Source organism: Diabrotica undecimpunctata, chromosome 1, assembly GCF_040954645.1.
Source record: "Diabrotica undecimpunctata isolate CICGRU chromosome 1, icDiaUnde3, whole genome shotgun sequence".
NCBI classification, from domain to species: Eukaryota; Metazoa; Arthropoda; class Insecta; order Coleoptera; family Chrysomelidae; genus Diabrotica; species Diabrotica undecimpunctata.
In genome coordinates, this window is record NC_092803.1 from 107,209,102 (window position 1) to 107,233,630 (window position 24,529).

Below are 24,529 nucleotides of genomic sequence, written 5' to 3' on the forward strand. Positions count from 1 at the left end.
CATTTACTTAACATCATGCAATTTGCACAGTAGATAATACAACACCACTTAAACTGAGGGAACTAAAAATGTGCATTAAGCCTCTTTCTAAGTACAAAAAATACGCAACTGGATGGGTGAACCTCTGTATGGGCAACATCCCAATGAAGGCAAACTATACAGCATCAAACTATTGGTTGACATCAGGAAATATGTTCCCTACTCGCCATTCAGGATCAAAAATTATCTACAATATACTGCCAAAGACCCTCAGGTTCAAAACAACAAATTTAGATGTGGATTCCAAGCTCAGGAAACAATCCATCTCCTGGAGGCTGCCTGGCATTTGTCAGAACTGATTATAAAGAACTCCATGACTCAGTATGAAAGATTATTGACCAAGAACTACCCACAAAACGGGGTCTTTCCCAAAATAACCATATCTCTTATTATCAATATAAATTGACAGAATGCTTGAAAACAACAACTAAAAGCTATACTGTGACCACACTGTGCTCACAGACCAACCAGTGGCAGATAATAGACCCAATCTCATACTATAGAGCGTTCGACGTTAAGGAAATAACATTATCCTTATGGAGATCAGTGTTGCCAAAACTCTCAGGCAAGTGTTGCTATTAGATCGTCCATATATGATTCATTCTAATTAGAGCCATATTCAGCACTGTGTAGTTGTAGTTAATTAATTTCACTAATAAAAGGATATGTATAGTTGAATACAAAATAATGCATTATAAATACTTGTTTCTTTAATTGAAGGATATAGGTATGTAATTATTATAGGACTAATAAAAATAGTTAAATTTTACTATTGTTTAACATGTAACAAGATGTAACTAAAAAACACAAGTGCAGCTTTAATTTTATTTTCATATTTTCATGTAAGTAATAACAATTACATACATAAAAATTTTTCACGATTCAAAGGTGAATCACCACTAAAAGAACGGAAGATTACAGCGAAAGAGTAAAAAAATTTAAAAATTTTAAATTTTGAGTTTGTAAGTTGATGAAAGCTATATTTTAAAATTATTTTGAAATATACATGGTGTCCCAATAAATTTCGGCGTATCAAAGTTTTATTTTTTTATCTTCTTATTCTTCTTCCTTTTTATAAGCAATCATGCTTGTTCATTGGCGGATTGATACCTCTATGGAAGGTTGTCACTCCATCTTTTTGCGCGGTCGGCTGATACTTCTTCTACCAATTAATGATTTATCTCTTGCTATTTTGACCACACGTGTCTCCCCCATTTTGCTTTTGTGGTTTTTTCATTCTTTTTTCTATTTAGTGTCAATTCATTTCTTCTTCTTCTTCAGGTACCATCTCCACTACGGAGGTTGGCAGTAGCTCTAAAATATATATATATATATATATATATATATATATATATATATATATATATATAGTCCAAAGTTCGGTCTCCTACTTGCGAGTTCAATGTCAGAGTTATATTATATGAAATTCTTCTCACTATTACCTAATTTTCACAGACTATTATTTACAGACTTTTCGGATTTGGCACTTTGTGTCCGCCGATTTGCAAACTATCACATAATTTACTCACTGCATATTAACATCATTCTCATCTTCTCTATCATCGCTATCACTTTCATTACTGTCACTGTCATCCGTCACATTTATTACCACAGGATCAATATCGTCCATCAACCTGTCAATAACCCAAAATTTTTGTCTTCCTTAATAGAAAGTTTACAATGTTTTGCATCTCTTATTAATTGTTCCATAGCGGCGGTCTTAAACTCTGTGTTGTGTAAGGCAATATGTCTTTTTATGTATTTTTCTTTGTATGTGTTTACAACTTCCATGAGCTCTGATTTTAAATAATCTTCTTCAAAAAAGATATCTTTCTCTAGCAACCATGTCTTAATTTGATCTTTATTGAAGACTTGTGCCGGAATCACTTCTCTCCTCAAATGGTACGAAGCGTTGTCCATCACTACAACAGTTTTCTCTGGAAGATTAGGAAGCAGCTTTTCCTTAAACCATTGTTTAAATATAGGACCATCCATCTCATCATGATAGTCCGCTGAGTTTTTTTAGCTAAAAACCAAAAAGCAGCACCTTCTACAAAGCCCAATTCACTACCCGCATGCACTATAACAAATCGGGGGCCTCGTTGTGTTGGCTGTTTTAGGCTTGTTGACAACCCCTTAACAAAGCATCCCTGGTTGAAGTCACTGAGAGGTCCTTCCATTCTTTGGAAACACTATGTCCAACATTCACTCAAGTTTCGTCCAAATAAATGACGGTGTATCCTTGAGAACGAAATTTTTTTATCTCACGCAAATACTGATGTCTCCATTTTAGAATATCGGGCCGTTCAATCATGCTTGACTTTACTCCTCGTTTGCAAAAAACAAAGTTCATTTCATGGAGTATTCTCCACATTGTTGTGCGTGGCATGTTTGCTAAATCTTATGTTTTTTTTAACCAGTGCAAAAACTTTTTTCAATCTCGGCAGTAAATTTTTAAAGAAAAAACTATGCACGATGGCACGTAGCTGCGTACGAACTACTGCATCGTAAGTGAACTTTCTGCTGTTCACTCTACTTTTGGTACTTTTTCTATGGGCCTTAGTCCTCCTTCCGCAGTTTCTATGCGTATTTTAGAAATAGTACTAAAACTTAATCCCGTCATAGCACTTACTTTATCGGTTAAACTTCTAACACTTTCACCACTTCTTAAATTTAGATGATAATTAAATACATTTAAAACAATTTGTTTTGCGCGGATGTCCAAGATATTCCCTTGGCTTAATTTTTGAATTTCCATTTTCAATTAACATTTAACTGAAGTCACAATAACTACTAAAGAACCTCAAAGCCTTATTATCATTATGTAGTCAGAGAACGACATAAAATCGCTGACATACGCACACCGTATTATTTTAAGTTGCAATTAGTAATTAGATATATGCAAAGCGGCCCGTTTAATTGCTTATCTTTCAATAGCTGTCAAAATGCATGATTTAGCTAAGAAATATTTTCTACTGATTTCCATGATTAATGGCATATGGTATTCTCACCGAAAAATAAATAAACTGTCGTTACTATAATTAAAATTTTAATTAAATTTTAAATATTTAAAAATTTTTTAATAAAATTATTTACTTAATTAAAATCATTTTCCCTACTTTTCATCTCTTTTTTCGAATGGGCATTTTTGGTCAATTACGTTAAAAAACATTAATTTTAATTCATGTCTGTGGAAACGAAAACACAAATAATTAATACAACCCTGAATCGTGCTTGTGTTCGTCCTGGCATCGCTGCGCTTCTATCGTCCATAAGAAATACATGGTCCTATCTCCGCAATGTTATTTTCTTAACGTGGAACGCTCTATAGTTAATAAACTATGATGTATGATTCATAAATGTAATTCTGATTACAATCAACTGTGGTTTAATCCCACATAAAATAATATTTAAGTTAAACATACCACAAGAAAACAGTTTTAGAACCTTTCTGTTTATCATATTCAAGTACCTTTTCCGTTGCATCTTTCATGTTTGTTTTTATCACTAAGAGATATACCAAAATCGGTGCTAGTATTTGTACTTCTAACAATCCAATGACTAAAAAATTGACAATACAATGTGTCTTATAGGCTAGTTAAGGTTTTGTTATGTGTATTACATAATACTGTATTAGAAGGTATAATTTCGCACATTAATTACAAAATAGATGTTGTTTTCAGAATTTTTATTTTTAGCAAACTCAGTAAAAATCAGGTTTAATTAAAATAAACATGTATTTGGATCAAATAAATAACAAAATAAAGTTACATTCAAGACAATAAAAATCAACTGCCAATCCTACGGCTACGGTCTGGACGCACGGCTCGGCTACCCACTGTTTAATACCTGCGAAAATAAAATACAATTAATGTCATAAAATTGAAACGGCAATTACGGTGTGATAATAGACGCGCAACGAAGAGAGGAAAGGGTGATCAGATGAATAGAGATGGAACGGGACGATCAACACTCGGTCCGACGAGGAGCGGAAAGCGACTAATCAATACTTAGCCACGGGAAAGAATAGTCTAGAATTGTCTCAAATCAATACACTCTAGCAGAAGCGGTTGACCTTCAGTCAACACCCTAGGGTCAGTAGAGTTATTATCAGATCAACACTCTGACGGAACTCGGACGCTTTAGTGCGGTGGCTCATGGTTTATACGGTCGTCAGCCTTCGCATCTCATCTAGCGCGCATCCATGGAAGAGGAACTTGTGGCGTAAGGAACTTGTGGTGTGTATGAAGCGTTGACAAACTAATGCTTTTCATAATTTAATCTTATCTGTCTCATATTTTATTAACAGTTTTAATGAAACTTTTTTAAAACTTAACACATACCCACTACACGTATTAGTAGTGGTAATAGGAGTACTAGTTGACTTGGTTAATTGAAATAAATAAAAAAGCGTTACACTAATAATAAATCAATAAAAATATTTAAAATTGATATAATTGAAGAATACAATCGTAAGTGTTCTTAGTGTTATTAAAATTCATTTATTGTTTAAATTATACTAGCAAACATATATTAATACAGTACTTTCAAACCACTGGGCACTGGATGCATGGGTACGAGACTGGATACCTACTACTCGAAAATTGTATACAAAATTGTATAAAATTGTAAAAAAAAATATATGATTTTTGTAAGTTCCCCAATTGTATAATGTAGAATTTTTAGCATAGTTATATTGTTTTTAAAATATTAATAATGTAAATTTTAAATATTAATAGATTTTATTTTAATCATTGTCAAGAATCAAAGTCAAACATGATTAGGCGAATGAAACCATAGGTTCAGCAGTCAATATCCCGAGCACACACACATAAAATTTAAGTACATAAAACATTGTAAAAAAAGTCATAAAATATCGATGCGAATAAAATAGTTTTAGTGTGATATAAATAGTGTGAATTGTCATGCCATATTTGAAAATATAATCATGTACACAGTGGTGGATTATCGGTAAAATATGTATACATTGCCAAGGTTCTTTATATCTTTTTCTACTACTACTACTAAGGATTTCCACAGTTTTCACTGTCTTCCTTCACTCAACCGTTTTCTCCAATTTTCCCTGTCATTCCAGTCTCCATCTCGCAGGGTTCTTTTCTCCATAGCCTCGTCGATTTCATCTCTGAATGACCTTCGGGGTCTTCCTCTCTTTCTTCTTCCAATCGGGCTCCATTCTGTGATTTTGTTTATCCAGCGTACTCTGCCCGCTCTTCTGACGTGGCCGTACCAGGATAGTCTCTTCTCCTCTATATAGTCGATTATGTCTGATTGCACTCCCATTCTCCGCTTAATCTCTGCGTTTTCAATTCTGTCTCTTTTTGTAAGTCTACAGCTTCTCCTCAGGAACTCCATTTCTACTGCTCTTATTCTACCTCTATTTTTCTTGTTTATTGTCCAGTTTTCGGACCCATATGTCAGGATACTTCTTGTCAGGGTGTTATATATTCTCTTTTTTGTCTTTATCGTAATGTTCTTATCCCACAACACTGAGTTTAGTTGTCTTATACAGTTTCTTGTTTGTCTCAGTCTGTTGTTTATATCTTCTTCTGTTGTTCCCTGGTTCGATATTATGGTTCCTAAATACTTGAATTTATCTGTTCCATTTATTTGTCTTCCCTCGTCTATCTCTAGGTTTCTCATATCCTTGTTTTCTGTTGTTAGGTATTCGGTTTTCTCTAAGTTTATTTCCATTCCGTTGTTTTTATATTCTTCTTCTAGTTTTCTGAGCATAAAGCTGAGATCTTCTTCATCTTGTGCGATGACTACTTGATCGTCGGCAAAACTTAAGGTGTATAGGTATTCGTCTCTTACTGGTATGCCCATTCCTTCGCACTTTCTCCTCCATGGTTTGAGTGTCTTTTCCAAGAATATTTTAAACAGAGTAGGGGACGTAGCACAGCCTTGTAGAAGTCCTTTTGTCGTCTTAAATGGATTGTAGGCTTTATTTCCACATTTAATAGCCACTTTGTTTTCTTTGTATAGTGCTTTAACTGCTTTTATTAGTGTTTGTCGGATTCCGAGATCATTCATTGCTTCCCATAATGTGACTCTAGGTATTGAGTCATATGCTTTCTTTAGATCAACAAAGGCCAGATGGACCGGTTGTAACGATAAGATTACTTTATCGTTAATGAGAAATTTAAAATAACTTAATTCTGCCTGTAAGGTATGCAACCAACTATACATGTAATCGTATTATCAATTGTTTATCAATTGGTCAAACTGCTTACCTGCCGCTTCCGCTTAACTTGGAACTGACGGAAGCCGACGATTTTAAAAGTGTAAGAGCTCACTTTATATCCAACCTTCGAACGGGTCAGAAGAGTGATCCTTCAACGACCAATGCCACGTGGCTCAAGTTATCAGAAAAGAAATTTTAAGTTATTCAGAGGTGATATTAAGTTAAAGAAGGCGTTTTTTTTATATTAGAAGTTTTTGGAAAAGAAGATTTTGGTTCAATTGTTGAAATATTGTTGCGTTGGGTGAGTTTCATTTTAATTAAAGTACATCATTTTTTTTTAACCATTATTAGTTTCATATTAAAATCATTTATTCAATAATTTTACCTTAATTATATCAGTCAAATCACGTTCAGAATTCTTTCTGTTAGAAATTCTCCTAAGTACACGTTCTCATCAATATCCAAGCAATTCGGTAATGTTAGGAGATCCTTCATTACTATTTGCCTATAATATATTCGTGATAAGTTAAATTTTAGTTCTTCAGTGAAATATTCATAGTAAATTCCCAACATTTTTTTTAAATACATAGTTTTCGATTAATTTTTCAAGGTCACAAAAAGTGTACGAAACCTTCACTAATTATCATCTTCTGACTAGTTTTTCTTGTCCTAACCGCCTTTTTGTTTATCAACTCTGAATAAAGCTAATGAGAGCTTCTTTGATTTTATTTTAGTCGTTGGAGGAAGAAAGAATATAAAGTCAATACAATAAACATTATTTTGGATTTGGGGTAATAGCTTTCAGTTGAGTTTAGTTTGGAGTTTTTTTTGGTTTTTCCCGAATATTGGAATAGCGGTTCAGTTTGGTGCTAGAACAGTGGGCTTACAGCTTTCACCCGAACGAGTCCCGGCGGCGTAAGGCGTCCGGAAGAAGAACCTTCTCGGCTTGAGAGTAGACAGGTTCTTTTTTTTTTTACTGTTTTTGTAATATCTTAAAAATAAGTTACTTAAATATTGTTTAAACTTTCACCACCCACTCAAGAAAAGAAAAACACTCACCAACCAAAGCACAACAAACAAAAACCAAAGCAAGCAAAAAAGTAACTGTCAACCACACTGCGGTTAACTCGAGCTGTTTGCTTGACCTTAGATTATCTCCACCAGTCGTAAGTCATAATTTTAGTAATGAACATAATCAGCACAGGGAAACAGTTCCATTCTCTACACCATTTTGTAAATTTGTTGGCAATGATAATATGTCTAAGTTAGTACCATTTTATAATTTGGATGGCCAATATAATATTTTAGATTTTGATATTAATTCTTTATTAGTCAGAAAACATAATGATAACCGACCTTATCTTGAAATTGAGATATTAGGACATTCTTGTTTGGCTCTATTAGATAGTGGCTCTAACATTTCTTTAATAGGTTCCTATTCATTACAATTGTTAGAAAACACTAATATTAATATTATACCTATTTCTTCCCTGCAAGTCTCTACTGCAGATGGTACCATTCAGTCGATCACAGGTAAATTTGAAACTGAAATTTTAGTTGCAAATATTTGCAAAACTATTACCTTTTATATTATACCTTCCGTGCAAAATTCTATAATTCTTGGCATGGAGTTTTTAAATGCATTTAATAGCACATTAAATTGTTCGGACTTTTCGTTCTCTATTTCTTCCTTTAATTTATCAACTGTAAGTGTTATTCGTGAATTTTCTAGTTTGTCTGGAATGGAACAAAAACAGTTAGAGGATATTATCTCTAAATTTCCATCTATTTCGTCTAAAGATAAATTAGGCCGTACACATTTAATGTCTCATACTATTGAAGTGAAAACTTCAACTCCTTTCAGACAGTATCAATATCCCATACCTCAAGCATGGCAAGCAGATTTAGGTAAAGAAATCGATTCAATGCTCTCCTTAAACATTATCGAACCTTCTACCTCTTCATATTGTAGTCCTCTGTGGCTTACAAAGAAAAAGGATGGATCATTCAGAATTTGTTTTGATGGTCGTAAATTAAACAGTATCACATCGAATAGGGACGCTTATCCTATCCCTCGAATAGATGTTATATTAAGCAAACTCCAGAATGCGAAATACATCTCTTCCATTGACTTATCCAAGGCCTTCTTACAAATTCCTTTGAGTGAAGAGAGTAAGAAATATACTGCTTTCGCTGTTAGTGGTAAAGGATTATTTCAATTTGTCACGATGCCTTTTGGTCTAGTTTCAGCTCCTCAGACGATGTGTCGTTTAATGGACTTAGTTATTTGTCCACAACTTGAACCATTTGTATTTTATTATTTAGATGATATTTTAGTTGTTACTCCTGATTTTACTTCGCATATTGAAATATTAGAGAAGTTATTTTCACGCCTTAAAGAGGCTAATCTCACTGTCAACTTGGATAAATGTAATTTTTGTCGTCCTAATCTCAAATTCCTGGGATATGTTGTTGATAGTCAAGGTTTGAGGACAGATCCTGACAAGGTTACCGCTATCAAGGACTTCCCCATACCTAAAACAACTACTCAGTTACGTAGGATCTTGGGTATGTGTGGGTACTATCGAAGGTTTGTACGTTCTTATTCCACTTTATTATCACCTCTTACTGACCTCCTTAAGAATAGGAAAAAGGGTCAGACTATTACCTGGAATCCTGAGGCTGATGATGCTTTTCATCGTATTAAAGAAGCTCTTACCAGTGCTCCTGTCATGACTTCTCCTGATTTCAGTGAACACTTTTACCTCATGACAGATTGTTCTAATACTGCTTCAGGTGGTGTCCTCTTTCAGATGAAAGATGGTTCTGAGCACCCCATAGCGTACACTAGTAAGAAGCTCAATAAGGCCCAGAAAAATTACTCCACTACTGAGCGGGAACTCCTTGCTATAATTCATGGCTTGGAGGCCTTCAGGTATTATTTAGAAGGTCGTAAGTGTACTTTGATCACTGACCATAGTTCGTTGTTGTGGATGCATTCTATGCGTAACCCATCCCAACGGTTGTCCCGCTGGATTTGTAAGTTATCAGCGTTTGACTATAACATTGTCCACCGTAAGGCAAATGGTGTTGTAGTAGCTGATGCTTTGTCTCGAACATTTGATGTCAATCTTCTTGACGTATCCACTTTAGTTCCGGATGCGTGGTACCATAAAATGTTGGAGAATGTTACTCAGAATCCTAGTCAGTACCCTGATTTTAAAGTGGAACATAATATCCTTTATAAACATGTTGTTAGTCCAATTGAAGCCTTGACTAATATGTCGGATTGGAAAATTGTCGTCCCAACCGCAAATAGGGATGAAATTCTTCGTACTTTTCATGATAATGTGACATCTGGTCACTTTGGTTCCTTTAAAACATTTAGTAGGATAGCGGAGCTATATTATTGGCCTGGTATGCGCAACTGTATTAAGAAATATATTTCTAGATGCAAAGTTTGCGCTACATGCAAGCCAAGTAATAAGCCACAAGCTGGATTAATGGGTTCTTTTAGGAATATTGACTTCCCATGGCAGATGGTATCTATGGATTTAATTGGACCATACCCTCGTAGTTATAAGGGCAATACCTATTGTTTGGTGGTCGTGGATTACTTCACTAAATTTCCATTAGTTTTTCCTCTTCGTAATGCCACAGTTCCTGCCATTGTGAAATATTTGGAGGAGCAAGTCTTTTTGTTATTTGGTGTTCCCCAAATTGTCTCTTGTGACAATGGTCCTCAATTTGTAGCTAAGGCTTTTAAAGACCTTCTAACTAAATACAAAGTTCAGAAGATCTTTTATAACGCTGCGTACCATCCGCAAGCTAATCATAGTGAGCGTGTAAACCGCAGTATTGTTACAGCCCTAAGATCATATACATACCAAGACCACAGAGCTTGGGATCAATATATTCACTCCATAGCTCAAGCCATAAGAACTTCTGTCCATGAAGTTACGCAGTGTTCCCCAGCTTATTTAAATTTTGGTCGAAATGTTGCCTTATCTGGTGATTATTTTGGTTTAGTTTCAGGCAATTCCACAAATCTACCTCAAATATCAGATAAACTTCATCGTTTAGATGATATACAGACTCTACCTCCAATATTTGCAGACATCAGGAAGAAATTAAAAACTTCTTACCTTAAGTCACAGGGTCAGTATAACTTGAGGAAAAGAGATTTGCGATTCTTTGTTGGTGATCGGGTATTAAAACGTAATTTTGTTAAGTCTAGTAAAGGTGATGCTGTTTCTGCCAAATTTTGTCAAAAATACGTCCCATGTATTGTCAGTAAAGTAATATCTCCTTTAATATATGAATTGAAAGATAGTTTGTCCAACAAACGTCTTGGTCGATTTCATATAAAAGACTTATTACCAGATAACACTGTCAATGACTTAGACTCTTCATCGTCAGAAGAAGATTAACCTGACAGGATTGATTAGGTTAATTCCTCTTTCTAAATTTTGGTAATACTTGATTTTTTAATGAATAGGTAAATGATTGGATTTTGATTTTAGTCACCAGATAGACAATATGGTTTATCTATTATATAATAGTTTTAGCTTCCCATACTAAATTTAGCTTTGTTGTTATTAGTTATAATATTAAAGTAGGTACAGCAAATTTTTTTTTGGTAAATCAAACTGGTGTAGAACTGTCAACTCTTCGTACCTTATTATGTTTATATGTGTCATTGCTGTATATTGGTATACATAAATACATGTATATGTTTAGATTTGGTTTATTTAATCCTGAGGTTGTTTTTGGTAGTTCCTACAGGAAAATTATTAAAATACTTAGTAATATTCTTTGATACATTAGTTACCATTTGGTCTAAAGAAGTTATCGCGTCAGTTGTTTTAGATAATACAATTTTAGTATAACGTGTGATTCCTAAGTTAGACTTCATTCATTAAAAATTCAATGCAGTTAGTTGAGATAAAAGTTACGCCGAATTATTATGTAACCTTTTGTTATTTTATTTTTGTATCTAACATTTCTTATGAAATTGGTTTGCCTCGCATAGCTATGCAAATACGTGGGTTCGAAACTTGTGTTACTATCAATAGTGCGCACCTGATAGGAAGCAGATTTCAGGGCTCACAATTGCCTGGTTATATCTATCAGACCTTAATCAATTTAAATGCTGAATCTCTATGATAGAATGTTTAATCACCATCATCATTATTGAAGGATGTACTAAACATTCTAGTATTACAATTCAGAAGTATTATTCTGTTGAAACATAGTCTTAATTTTAATCTCACTTCTATTATACATATATTGTCTACCCTTTTTAGCTTTATTATCTAGTTGTGCTGATACAAATGGTAACCTCTTAGATCTCAGCCTTATTAGAATATATCTTTTGTATTCAACAATTGAATATTGTGTTTAGCATCAGCTTTCCTGGGAACTCATTTTGTTTTTATATGTAATTAGGAGTCAGGATCAATGTTCTGTTATATAGATACAAGTAACTAGTGAACATACCCTAATCTGCAGTTTCTTAAGAAATTGACTTCCTTGTTCTCTAGTACTTCTTTGATTGAATATTTATAAGAGTTATCCATTTATGATGTCTTGAGGTATTGTATTAGCGATGATTTAGTGATATTTGGTTGGCTTTTTCTGGCTATTTTTATAAATCTGTTGTAGCTACAGCTATAGTTAGAGAATTCCAGAATTAGTTAACTCCATTTCGTTATGTCAGTTCTTTAATTTGGTACACTTTCTTCCTGTTGTATTACTCTTATATGTGAAACTCAACTGTTCATCTATTAGTTCATATATTACTAATATTTGTGTTGGAATACCTTACTCCAATAAGTTTGTCATTCTTGTGTAGATCTTATCTTGAATCTGATGCATAACAGATGATGAGCTTAATTTGGGGTGTAATCCATCGTAGGTTGTGGAACTTGATAGGGATACAATGTGGTCTGGAATTTGGTAACCTTCAATGACACGAAAGGGAGTCCTAGGAAGATGATTTGGGATTCTTCCGGATGTTCGGCCTAGTCAGGTTGAGTCGTTAGTAGATTCTCGATTATGTTGTATACTGACTAAGTATCCATTATTATACCTATCTACTCATGAATGGAATCAGATCAATTCACATATGCTGCAGACACTTAGTCTGTTATTCCGTTCCAATGGTTCAGTTTCATGGTACCAAATATTTAGCATCTATAGAGTATAATGATTATTAGGTTGTGGTGATGACCCATGAATTTGCCTGATTGTTTCACCTTGGATATGCCAATATAAATCTGTTGTCCATTGTCGGATCAATTTAGGATAAAATGCATGCTACGATCATTTTTTCTCAGTAACTCTTATATCTAGTGTGGTTTTATATTACGGTCCATATTTTGGTTTATTGCGAATTGGTTACGAAATCTACTGATTGCTTCACCTTGGATATGCTTTAAAATAAATCTGTTGTCCATGGTTGGATCAATTTTGTATCGTTCATCCCATTCGTCATTATTTTAAAGATTTGTATTTTTATTAGTTATTCAGTATAAGGTTTTAATAAACATACTATAACTTGTGGGCATGAGTGCTTGTGTCATATTTAGTATATTGTATATTAGAACTACCCCTCTTGCATGACTCATAATCTGTGGTTAAGTATAATCGGTCGAGTTAAGTGCAAATGTGTGGAAGTTATTTGGTATATTCGGTTATATATTAGCAAGTTTTGTATTCATGTATATGATTGGTATAGTGTTCTTGTTGACAATAATTTGGGGTTTATTTAAATCTACTTAATCAACTTGAACACAATTTTGGTTTTTAGAATGTCAGTCACGGATGGAAGATTCTGTGCATTTAATATGTTAGCTAGTGTGGTGTCCTGGACACGCTATATTATTGGCTATTTTGTTCACGTCTGTGATGGATCCCAGAGTATATAATTGGTCTTGAATATCTATAGTTACACAGAGGAAAAAAAAATTGTTCTTAGGTCAATTTTTTTTTCTCCAAGTAAAGGGGGAATGTAACGATAAGATTACTTTATCGTTACTGAGAAATTTAAAATAACTTAATTCTGCCTGTAAGGTATGCAACCAACTATACATGTAATCGTATTATCAATTGTTTATCAATTGGTCAAACTGCTTACCTGCCGCTTCCGCTTAACTTGGAACTGACGGAAGCCGACGATTTTAAAAGTGTAAGAGCTCACTTTATATCCAACCTTCGAACGGGTCAGAAGAGTGATCCTTCAACGACCAATGCCACGTGGCTCAAGTTATCAGAAAAGAAATTTTAAGTTATTCAGAGGTGATATTAAGTTAAAGAAGGCGTTTTTTTTTATATTAGAAGTTTTTGGAAAAGAAGATTTTGGTTCAATTGTTAAAATATTGTTGCGTTGGGTGAGTTTCATTTTAATTAAAGTACATCATTTTTTTTAACCATTATTAGTTTCATATTAAAATCATTTATTCAATAATTTTACCTTAATTATATCAGTCAAATCACGTTCAGAATTCTTTCTGTTAGAAATTCTCCTAAGTACACGTTCTCATCAATATCCAAGCAATTCGGTAATGTAAGGAGATCCTTCATTACTATTTGCCTATAATATATTCGTGATAAGTTAAATTTTAGTTCTTCAGTGAAATATTCATAGTAAATTCCCAACATTTTTTTTAAATACATAGTTTTCGATTAATTTTTCAGGGTCACAAAAAGTGTACGAAACCTTCACTAATTATCATCTTCTGACTAGTTTTTCTTGTCCTAACCGCCTTTTTGTTTATCAACTCTGAATAAAGCTAATGAGAGCTTCTTTGATTTTATTTTAGTCGTTGGAGGAAGAAAGAATATAAAGTCAATACAATAAACATTATTTTGGATTTGGGGTAATAGCTTTCAGTTGAGTTTAGTTTGGAGTTTTTTTGGTTTTTCCCGAATATTGGAATAGCGGTTCAGTTTGGTGCTAGAACAGTCGGCTTACAGCTTTCACCCGAACGAGTCCCGGCGGCGTAAGGCGTCCGGAAGAAGAACCTTCTCGGCTTGAGAGTAGACAGGTTCTTTTTTTTTTACTGTTTTTGTAATATCTTAAAAATAAATTACTTAAATATTGTTTAAACTTTAGTGAGTGAACGAACCAAAACTTAAAAATAATTCTAGTCAATTTTCATAATTCATATTTGCGTATCATTATATATATATTACATTCAATTTTTTCTTAACATCATTTGCTTATTTTTTTTTGTGTCATTAAATATTTTAAATATATATATGTATTAGTAATAACAGGGTAGGGGTGGATTTTAATACACTTTGTAAGGTCATTTGTGCACAAAGGTCCATTTTGTATTTTTACAGCCCTACTGGTAACGTCACTGATTCATCTTGGATCTGTTCCTTTCTGAACAGACCAATTGAAATATATCTACAGGTTATCTGATTGGAATCAACTTAGAAATTGTCGAACTGATACATTGTGTTAAATATAGGGAAGGGTAATAATTGTTTGAATATATAAATAGGTTGGTTGTAGTAAATTTTGTTTTAATTAATGAATAAAACTTCATAATAAAAGTTCCTACTTTTCTAGCATATTAGAGGGTGTAAATATATTGTAAATAGGGATCAATAGGTTTTTTGTATGATAGGGTATTTAAGTTAAATTGTACATTACGGTTTACAGGTTTTTCTATTTTATTATTATTAAATTGGGTTATAAGTAATAATCTGTTTTATTAAACAACCTTTTTTTTAATAAAGTTATATCTAGTTACAGAAAATATAGTTAGCAGCAGCAATAAAGTCACTAGGTGAAGTGTTTGTTAGACTAAGAGTCCAGTAAACATCTTCCCTGGCGCCCAAATCATTCTTCTCTCATATATTCCTGTTGTCAGTACTTACCCTTAGTTCGTTTTGGTTATTCTTATATTTCCTTAGTTAATATACATCTTTCCTCTTCTTTACTGTTTTCTCAGGGCATGCAAATAGGCCTAACCCTACCTTGAGTATCAACGGGCCAGTCTCAAGTATACCCAGCTAGCCGAACTGCATTCAGTTTCAACTCTTATTTTAATTTAGTTTCAAACTTATCTTCACACTACTCTACATATCTTATAACATTAAGTACATAGTCCCAAGGGATCTGCCTACTATATTCGTTACAGTAGCGCCCAAAGTGGAGCAAGATAAATTTGTTACACGGTCTACCTTTTACCATTTTCTTCTCTATCAGTTGTTCTAATGTGTACATATGATCTAGGCATGATTTTCCTACTGTGAACCCTGCTTGGTCTTCTCCAATTTTTCCTATTATTTCAGTTTCTAGTTTTTCTAGACGACGTAGAGAGGGATCTTAAAACCATGAACATCAGGCAGTGGCGAAGGAAAGTATCCGACAGGGCAGAATGGAAGAACATTGTTAAGCAGGCCAAGACTCACAAAGGGTTGTAGCGCCATTAGAAGAAGAAGAAGAAGTTTTTCTTTAATAATTTTCCCGTAAAGTCTACCTACCGACGATATTATACTAATTCCTATATAGTTTTCACATTTTTTCCTGTTTCCTTTCTTAAGTATGGATGTGATGTATGCTTGTGTCCATTCCGCAGGTATTTCTTCTCCATTTAGTCCTCTTTCGAACATTCTATGTAGCATGCGGAATAACTTTTCCGTTCCGTTTTTAATTAGTTCGTTTAGTATTCCTCCGGGTCCTTTGGCTTTTTTGTTCTTCAATGTCTTGATTGCTCTCTTAACTTCTGCCAGGCTTATTTCTATCTGGTCGTATGCCCCATTTCCTGCATGTTCTATATTCTCTTCCTGAATTTCTCCTCCGATATGTCGTTCTATCTCTGTGCATGCTTGTTCCCATCGTTCGTTCTTTTCATTTGTTACTCTTTTCTTTACCTCTCTGTTTTTCGCTCTATATAGGTCTAAGTCTTCCTGTTTTTTGGTGTTTAGGTATTTTATGTGTAGTTTTTTCTTTTCTTTTATGCATTTCAATGTGTCTTCCCTTAATTTGATATTCTGATGGGTGTTCCTTTGGTCGTCTTCTCCAAGAGCTTCTAAGGCCGCTGAAATCAGGCAGGTTTTTATGTGTTCATGCATTTCATCTAACATGTCATATCTGAATTCTTCTAGTTTTTGGTCTAGTCTTGTTTTGTATAAATCTTTTATTGATTCTTCCTGCAATAGATGTAATTTGAGCCTCTTTTCGTTTATTGTCGTTCCCGTTGTAACAATCGATGTATGTTTTTGTTTTGTCCAGATATAGGGGAATTCCATCCATGCCACCACAAGTTTGTGATCTGTTCCACACTCTGCCCCTCTTTTCACTCTGGTGTCTTTCACTTTGATGGAGCTTTTGTGGTTCATGATAATGTAGTCAATAATGGATCTTAGTTTTCTTGTCTCTTGAGTCCATGTGTACTTATGTATATTTTTGTGTTTGTAGAATCCGTTCATAATTTTCAAATCATTTACTTCACATAGTTCTACCAATCTTTCTCCGTTGTCGTTAATTGTGTCTTCTCCAAGTGGACCAACTGTTCTGTCATTGTCTTTTCTTCCGACTCTTCCATTTAGATCCCCCACTATTATTATTTCTTGTTTAGGTTTTCTCTTATCCATTTCTTCTTGAAGTTGTTCGATAAATCGTTCTTTCTCATTGGCTGGACTGTCTTCCGTTGGACCGTATGTTGCTAGTATTATAATTTCTCTGCCATACATCTTGATTTTCAGTTTGGCAATTCTCTCGTTTATGGGTTCCCAATCGTCTATAGATTTTTCTCATTTCTTCTTTAGTAGAATTCCAACTCCAGCTTTTGCGCGGTCTTTCTTTTCTACTCCGCTCCAACAATGGATTAGTTCCCCTATTCTTTCCGTGCCGTTTCCTTTCTTTTTTGTTTCCGTTGTGACGAGGATATCGAGATTCATCTTTTCGAATTCTGATGTTACTTCACTGGCTTTTGTTCTCCAGCCCTGCACATTCCATGTGCCGATTCTTAGTTTTCTCTGTCTTTGTCTTCGGTTGAGTTTCGAAGCCGGGTTTGTTGAACTCAAAGCAGAAGTGCCCCCCCCCCCCGTAACCGATGGGGCTCCCTCCTTCGGAGGTGTGGATTGCCACCCGGGGATTAATTTTAAAATTTTTCATTTCTGCCAATTGTTCGTTAGCCCTTGGATTTTTTTAAGTGTGCTAGGTTGCTAACGCCTAACGCCACAACCCCCTTTTGGAGGACCTATTGTTCAGCCGCCCACTCTGGGTCAGACGCTGTTTGCAGCCGCCCACTCTGGGTCAGACGCTACTGTTGTCAGTTTTGGTCCGCGTCGGGTATTTCATTTCCCCGATACCACCCATATCTGAGAGGCATTCCCCTATCCGCCACCTGGGGACGCGTCCGGTAGTGGATTGACAACCTCCTCCTCGGATTATATCTTTTTCATTAGGCCTATTTCATTGCTTAACTTTATGTATAGGGATAGGTACACTAATAAAATTTTTATATTATAAACTTATATTATAAGTTTTATAACTATAAATATTTTATATTTTGGCTATTGACTGTGTCAAAAATCATGGGTAAAAGGAACTAACAAGGAAAAATGTCCTCTTTTCGCTTAACACAAAAACTATGTATTTTATATACGATTTTTGTGGAAAATTATATTAATTCCCTATCGAAATCTTAGTCCAAATTATTATTATTTTTTAATAAAATAAATAAAAAATTGAACAAATTCGGATTTTTTTAGTTTTCAATAATTTAGTGGTTTATAAAGGTTAAAAATTAACTGAGATATAAGTGGTTGAAATCGTCTTATAAGCAATGTCACAAAATTGAAATTTGTAATTGTATGTCTTTATAATAAACTATTGAATCGAAATAAATTTGAATACATCTGAAATATATTTTAAATCGAGAAATTTATCTCAAAATACCACACTTGTACATAAATTAGTTTGGATATGTATATACAGCGCCGGACTATCCCATAAAAGAGGCGCTAACCCAAACTTAAAAAGGCGCCAACCTAAACTCTAAACAAATGCGCCAGACCTCCCTCCTAAACTTTTTAAATCAAACTTTTTTATAATCCTGATACATTTAAAGAAAATCTTTGTGATTTTTTTAAGTTTAATTACAATTTAAATCCATAACTATTTTTATTGGGAATAAACCACAATTTTACTTTAAAATAAGTTTATTTTGACGTTTCGATTTCCACGTGGAAATTACCGACAGGACGTCTCACGACACGATAGTCGACACCCCGTACGATGAACCGGCGGCGTGGGATACAGATTTGACTACGAGCTTTTTAACCGGAACAACTTTAATATTCGCTATTTTAGCTGGAATTACCGCGACTGCTGGTATCAAACTTACCCTCCAATTGATCCTCGTTAAAGGGTTTAGAGTATACTCATTCCGATTACGGAGCCTCGGATGAATACTCATTTCCCAATAAAAATAGTAAATTATATTAAGCTGCCACAAAAAAATAACTTCAGTTTTTCACTATCTCTTTTAATCTGTTATACTCTTTTATACTCCCTAGATACTCCAATAATTTATTAAAACTGTGAGTAATTTTTTAATTGCTTTTACAGAAGAATCTACTCTTTCAAAAAAATTTAAGAAAAATGGTGGTGATTGGTGGTTAATAGAAGTCACTTTATACATTTTTTCAAATGAAATGAAATCAAAATTCAATTTTAGTGCGCTCTAGAACTCCATATAAAATACTTTCGAAAATGGGAATATTTTAGTAAGTAGGTATTTTACATTATCTGAAAATAGTTTTTACCGATGATGTATATTTTTAGCGTTGAAAATACCGAAATTTGAAAATTTATAAGTAAATAACATCCCAAAGAGGAAAAAAAGTTTTTTTATACCCCCTTTGAATTGTAATAAGCCCCTCTAGCCAATTCAAATGAATGTAAGCGTAATAACTATAGATGGCCTCAAATACTAGAACTTAATGCAGATCATTCAACCCAAATAAATTTCAAGGCAAAACTAAAAGTTCTTAAATCAAACTTAAATAAGAAATTATAAGTTAAATATTTCTATACTAATATCTAATAAAATTGAGTACACCCTGAAGGAGTCTTGACTGGAAATTTGTTTCTCTTTGAAACGGATTAACTGAGTGTTGAAATAAATAAGCATGCAATCAAATAGAAATTTAGTTATATACGAACAAAGAATACAAAATTTATTTAGTTTATCAATTTCGATTTAAAAATGTTTATATAACGTAACTAAATTCACTCTCTTATATTGTTAAATAAACTTTCCTAACATGAAAGCACATCACTTGACTTGGCTTAGAATATAAAAATGTACTCTTAATTTAAATAATCTGTTAGTCAGATGAATATTGATAGTGGGCTTCAACACCAGTCGAATCTTGGATAAAACGGGACCACCAAACTAGGGTTGGAAACATCGGTCCGTACTGAGATAAGGACATCGCCCTAACAGAGATAAAATGGCGTCTCCGTCCAAACTGAGACAAAAAGAGACTTCATAACTATAATTAAAGGGGGCCTCCAAACTAGGATGCGAGGGGTCTCCATCCTAGGATGAACTAGGATAAACTTAAAATATGCGAAAAAATAAATATCTTGCCCTAAAAGCAGTCTGGAACACACGTAGAATCGTTCACATACGTCGTTCACATTTTGATGTAAATCGGAAAAATAAAATGAATTGACAAGTTGGGTCTTGTTATAGAAAATTATTTACATGGTTGGTTAATGTACCATGTAAACCGCGACGTTAGCGTCGCGTCGTTAGGAGGTCGAAATAATCCAAACTCTGCTTAAATTAACGGTTTCCGTAGGCGGGCACTTTGCTGGTATTGTAACAATTCCCTTAAATGGATTATTTAGAATATTTGCAAACAAAATTAACGGGCTTTTATAAAAGTTTTAAATTGTTTCCTTTTAAATGGATTATAGCGGGTAGTTGAAAAAATGAAACAATTGTTTTATTGGGATATATGAGCAGCATAAAATAATTTTTTGGGAAATACAAAAAAATAAACTATATTCCAAGTGGTATACAAAATTTAGTAAAATAAACTAAACAAAATGTAACGTATTTTTCGGCACGTTCCAATTTAACCAACTAACTCTGAGTAGCATTTACTCCAAATCGAAATAATCTTAAGTTAAGAGTAGCAAATGTAACAAAAACGAGTATCAAAAACACAACTACCTTTGACTTATAAGACCCTTTAATAATTTAATCTTAGGATATTTAGATCACTATTATAGATTATTCAATAGCACAATATACTATACTAATGGAATACTAAACAGAGTAGCAGACAAAGTTAAGAGTAGCAAATGTAACAAAAACAAGTAACAAAAACGAGTAACAAAAACACAACTACCTTTGACTTAAGACCCTTTAATAATTTAATCTTAGGATATTTAGATCACTATTATATAGCACAATATACTATACTAATGGAATACTAAACAGAATGCATCATATAAAAAATCTGGATTCTGGAATCTGTCCAACTATATACCTACAATATCTGTTAAATGACTTAATTTGACGATTTATATCTAATATGTAACTTAATAGGCGACGGAAGTTGAATTGTTCAAAAAGTCACTAAAAAATGTCTTAATCTTCTGAAAATGTCTAGTAAAACATCTTGTAAGTCGTCTAGGTTGTTATTAAAACATCTGTGAATCCCCGAATACACCATATTGACTAGGGAATTCCCAGTCAGTAACAAAAACCCTCTGTCTACAAACCTTTGCTAGCAACCGCAAAAGGTCAGCGTGACAATGACATTAGTCTTTTATACTTCATCAATCATCATCGTTACTTGAGTTGTATAAAATCAGGCTATATAAAAATTTATAATATTTTGGCTTGTCAAAACGTATTTTACAATTCAATAATTATATTACAAATGGCAACAATGATATTCACCAATGTAACCATAGACCTATAATACAAGATAGACTGACTGCTGCAATACAGTGGCGTTCCCCCAGTGGGACAGAGAAAACTGACGCAAAGCAGTCTCTACATCTCTGTCTAATGGGCTGGATTCATCGACCACGTGACCTTCTTATTGGTCATTTAGGTCACGTGGTCGATAAACCTGGCAAATGAGAAAGAGATGCAGGAACTGCTTTGCGTTAGTTTTCTCTGCCGCACTTAGAGAACGCGCTGGTATTTCAATGATCAGTCTACGTATATTGTATTATATGTCTATGAATGTAACATCAGTGTTTAGGTTTTACGGTTGTAATTTTAACTTCACATTAATCTTATTTTGCTTAATAGATATAAAAATTAAATTAAATTTGAGAACATATTTTGTTTTAATACGTTAATTCGAAAAAGATAAAGCGAAGATATTAATAGAAAAATGATTTGCATAAAATAGCTTTCTATTCAAAGGATAGATTAGCCTAGGAGCAAAATACGCATTGCGTCTAGAAGGTAACAAATCAGACCGCTAAAAGGCACCCACGAAATCAATGAAAAAAAAAATTATGGCATTTTATGAAAAAAAGACCACTTTTGCTTGTGTTACTATATAAACTCATGAGTTCGTTAAATTTTTTATTTTGTTCTGATCCGATGATACCTGATAAGGTTGAAATACGTATAAGCGGATGGTAGATGCCCTGCATTGAAATTAACTCTAAAACCGTCTTTCTGTTTTATTTCTTTACTCGGTTTCGAGTACTGGAAACTAGTTCACTAAGAATTTTTGCCGTGTTGAACGACATGTGGAATGCAAATTGTAGATTCCCTTGTCGACTAATTCATCAATCTGTTTGCTTTGAAATTTGTAGAGAGCGCAGTGGTAAAACTTGAATTGAATTGGTTGAATTTAGTTTCTCCAAGTAGGAAATCTTAGGATTTCTAATGTTATTAGATGGCGTTGTAACGTCTGTAAATAATTATTTTTAAAATTATTGTACTATTACGGGAGAGATTTAATTTCGATTCAGAGCCTCTGCATATGACGCTCTGATGATACCTAATAAGGTTGAAATACGTATAAATGCATTGGAATTAAATCTAAAGCCATCTTTCTCTCTTTAGTTTGTGTTTGTTTTGCAGCATTTTTTATTTTTAGTCAACTTTTTCTAATTCTAGCAGACATATAGACATGTTGTGCAGCCATTATATGCTGTTAACTACAAGATCGAGGTCCAGCATGTCAATTTTGAAATGACATGACCAATAACAAAGTCTTTGGTCATACATTTTCCCAGAATTTGTATAATAATCTTTTTCTGAAAACGATTTCTGGAGTGGAAATCGAAACGTCAAACATTTGTTAATTAAAAATTTGATTTTCATGCAACCAATAATTGTGGCTTAATCCCATATAAACATAATATTTAAGCTTGTGTTTGTATTTTAAATTCTGTAATTAGGTTTTATATACATACATGATTATATCTATTCCATGTATTAAGCCATACACTAAATAAATAAATATCTATCACATCGTTTATTCCATTTTTTATTTTAGTTCCCATATCCTACATTAGTTAAAGTAGTTTATCTAATTTTGTATCGTAATCTTTTTGCTGGGGATCTCATGGTTTTTTGAAAAGTTTCATTCTCATGTGCCACTGACCATTGGTATCAGTATTCATATTTCAAATTATACATCGTGAACGAAACCAAATCCTAGTCAATCTCTTAAAGGATTCATTTATATCAGGGGTAATCAAAATTACTGTGACTTCAAATTTTAATTTATACACCGGAACTTTTCTTATAGAAATATAAAGAAAAACAAGCAGAAGTACGAAGGAAAATCTCTAAGAAGAAGAACGAGTCTTGGGAAAGAAACTGCCAACGAATAAATACTTATCTAGGAGGAACCAGAAGCACAGAATGTACGAATGTCTTCGACAACTATTTCAAGAATGCATAAACACAAGCGAAATCCCTTCGCTATGGAAGATACCATACCTCAGTACTATACAAAAAAAGGGGTGATAAAAATAATTGTGAAAATTACCGAGCAATAGCTGTAACCGGATCTATGAGTCGAATATATGGAAATGTTTTAAAGAACCGAATCGAGAGAGAATACTTAGATTATGAAGCAGAAGAACAAGCCGGATTTCGTACGGGTCGATCCACTATTGACCACATTTTCTCCTTAACCCAGATAATAGAAAAAAGATGGCACGGAATCGAGAGATTCATATCTTGTTCGTTGACCTACGAAAAGCCTATAACAGCGTTCCACTGAAGAAGCTGTGGCAATCAATGGAAAGCACAAATATTAATATAGAATTAATAAAAGCCGTCAAAGTGCTATACAACCAACCAATAACAAAAATAAAAGCAGGGACACAAATAACAACAGGATTTAAAACATTAAAAGGATTAAAGCAAGGATTTTGTCTGTTCCCCACTTTATTTAAAATATATCTCGAAAGTGCTTTAAAAAGGATGGAAATAAAAATGCACAAGAATGGGGATACCGCTCACCAACACTAGGGTATATACGCTCAACTTTGCAGACGATCAAGTAATAATGGCTCAAGATTATGACGATTTAAACTATATGGCACGAAAATTAATTGAAGAGAATAATATATGGGGTCTATACATATATATACATTGGAATATACATTGGAGTAGAACAAAAAGATCTCATATTAGACGATAACATCACGATAAAGCACTGTTGTGACTAAAAATAACTAGGTATCACTATTTCACAAGATGGAACATTAGACAAAGCCATAAGATAGAGAAATACGTCAGGGAGAAAAGCCATCACAATGTTAAACAGCATTTTATGGGACCAATCCATTAGCAAAGAAAATAAAAAGAGGATATATGAGACTATAGTAAAAATTATCACTTTGTACAGCTGTGAGGTATGGCCACTGAAAGAAAGAACACTAGCAACGCTGAAAGCGACGGAAATGGATTTTTGGAGAAAAGCTGCAGGATGATCTAGAAGAGAAAGGATTACCAACGAACGCATTAGAGAAATAATGGGAATCAAACGAACAATCACAGATGACCTAACAACAAAACAACTTATCTGGTTCGGACACATACAAAGAATGGATGAACAACGAATACCAACAGAAATATTAAAATGGCAACCAGAAGGAAAGAGAAAACTAGGTAGACCGAGAAAAAGTTGGAGCGACGGAATAAATAAAGAACTGAGAGAGAGGGTCATAGAAGAAGACCTATGAAACAACCGGACTAAATGGCGATTGGAAGTCGGAAAACGGCGGAGAACGTTATAAACCGACAAGTAGTAGTA

At 33.7% G+C, this 24,529-nt stretch overlaps 2 protein-coding genes across 2 annotated transcripts in view; one reads left to right on the forward strand and one right to left on the reverse strand.

Moving 5' to 3' along the window:
* The window catches only part of LOC140452027 (peptide chain release factor 1-like, mitochondrial), a 31,696-nt gene that overhangs the window by 2,128 nt on the left and 5,039 nt on the right, over positions 1-24,529 (forward strand). The gene's annotated exons all lie outside the window — the stretch shown is intronic.
* LOC140452012 (uncharacterized) lies at positions 873-17,873 on the reverse strand. Its single transcript, XM_072546027.1, has 2 exons — positions 15,134-17,873; positions 873-3,888 (listed from the first exon to the last, which is right to left on the reverse strand). Exon 1 carries the CDS (start codon positions 16,952-16,954, stop codon positions 15,563-15,565), a length of 1,392 nt encoding a protein of 463 aa, XP_072402128.1. The 5' UTR covers positions 16,955-17,873; the 3' UTR covers positions 873-3,888; positions 15,134-15,562.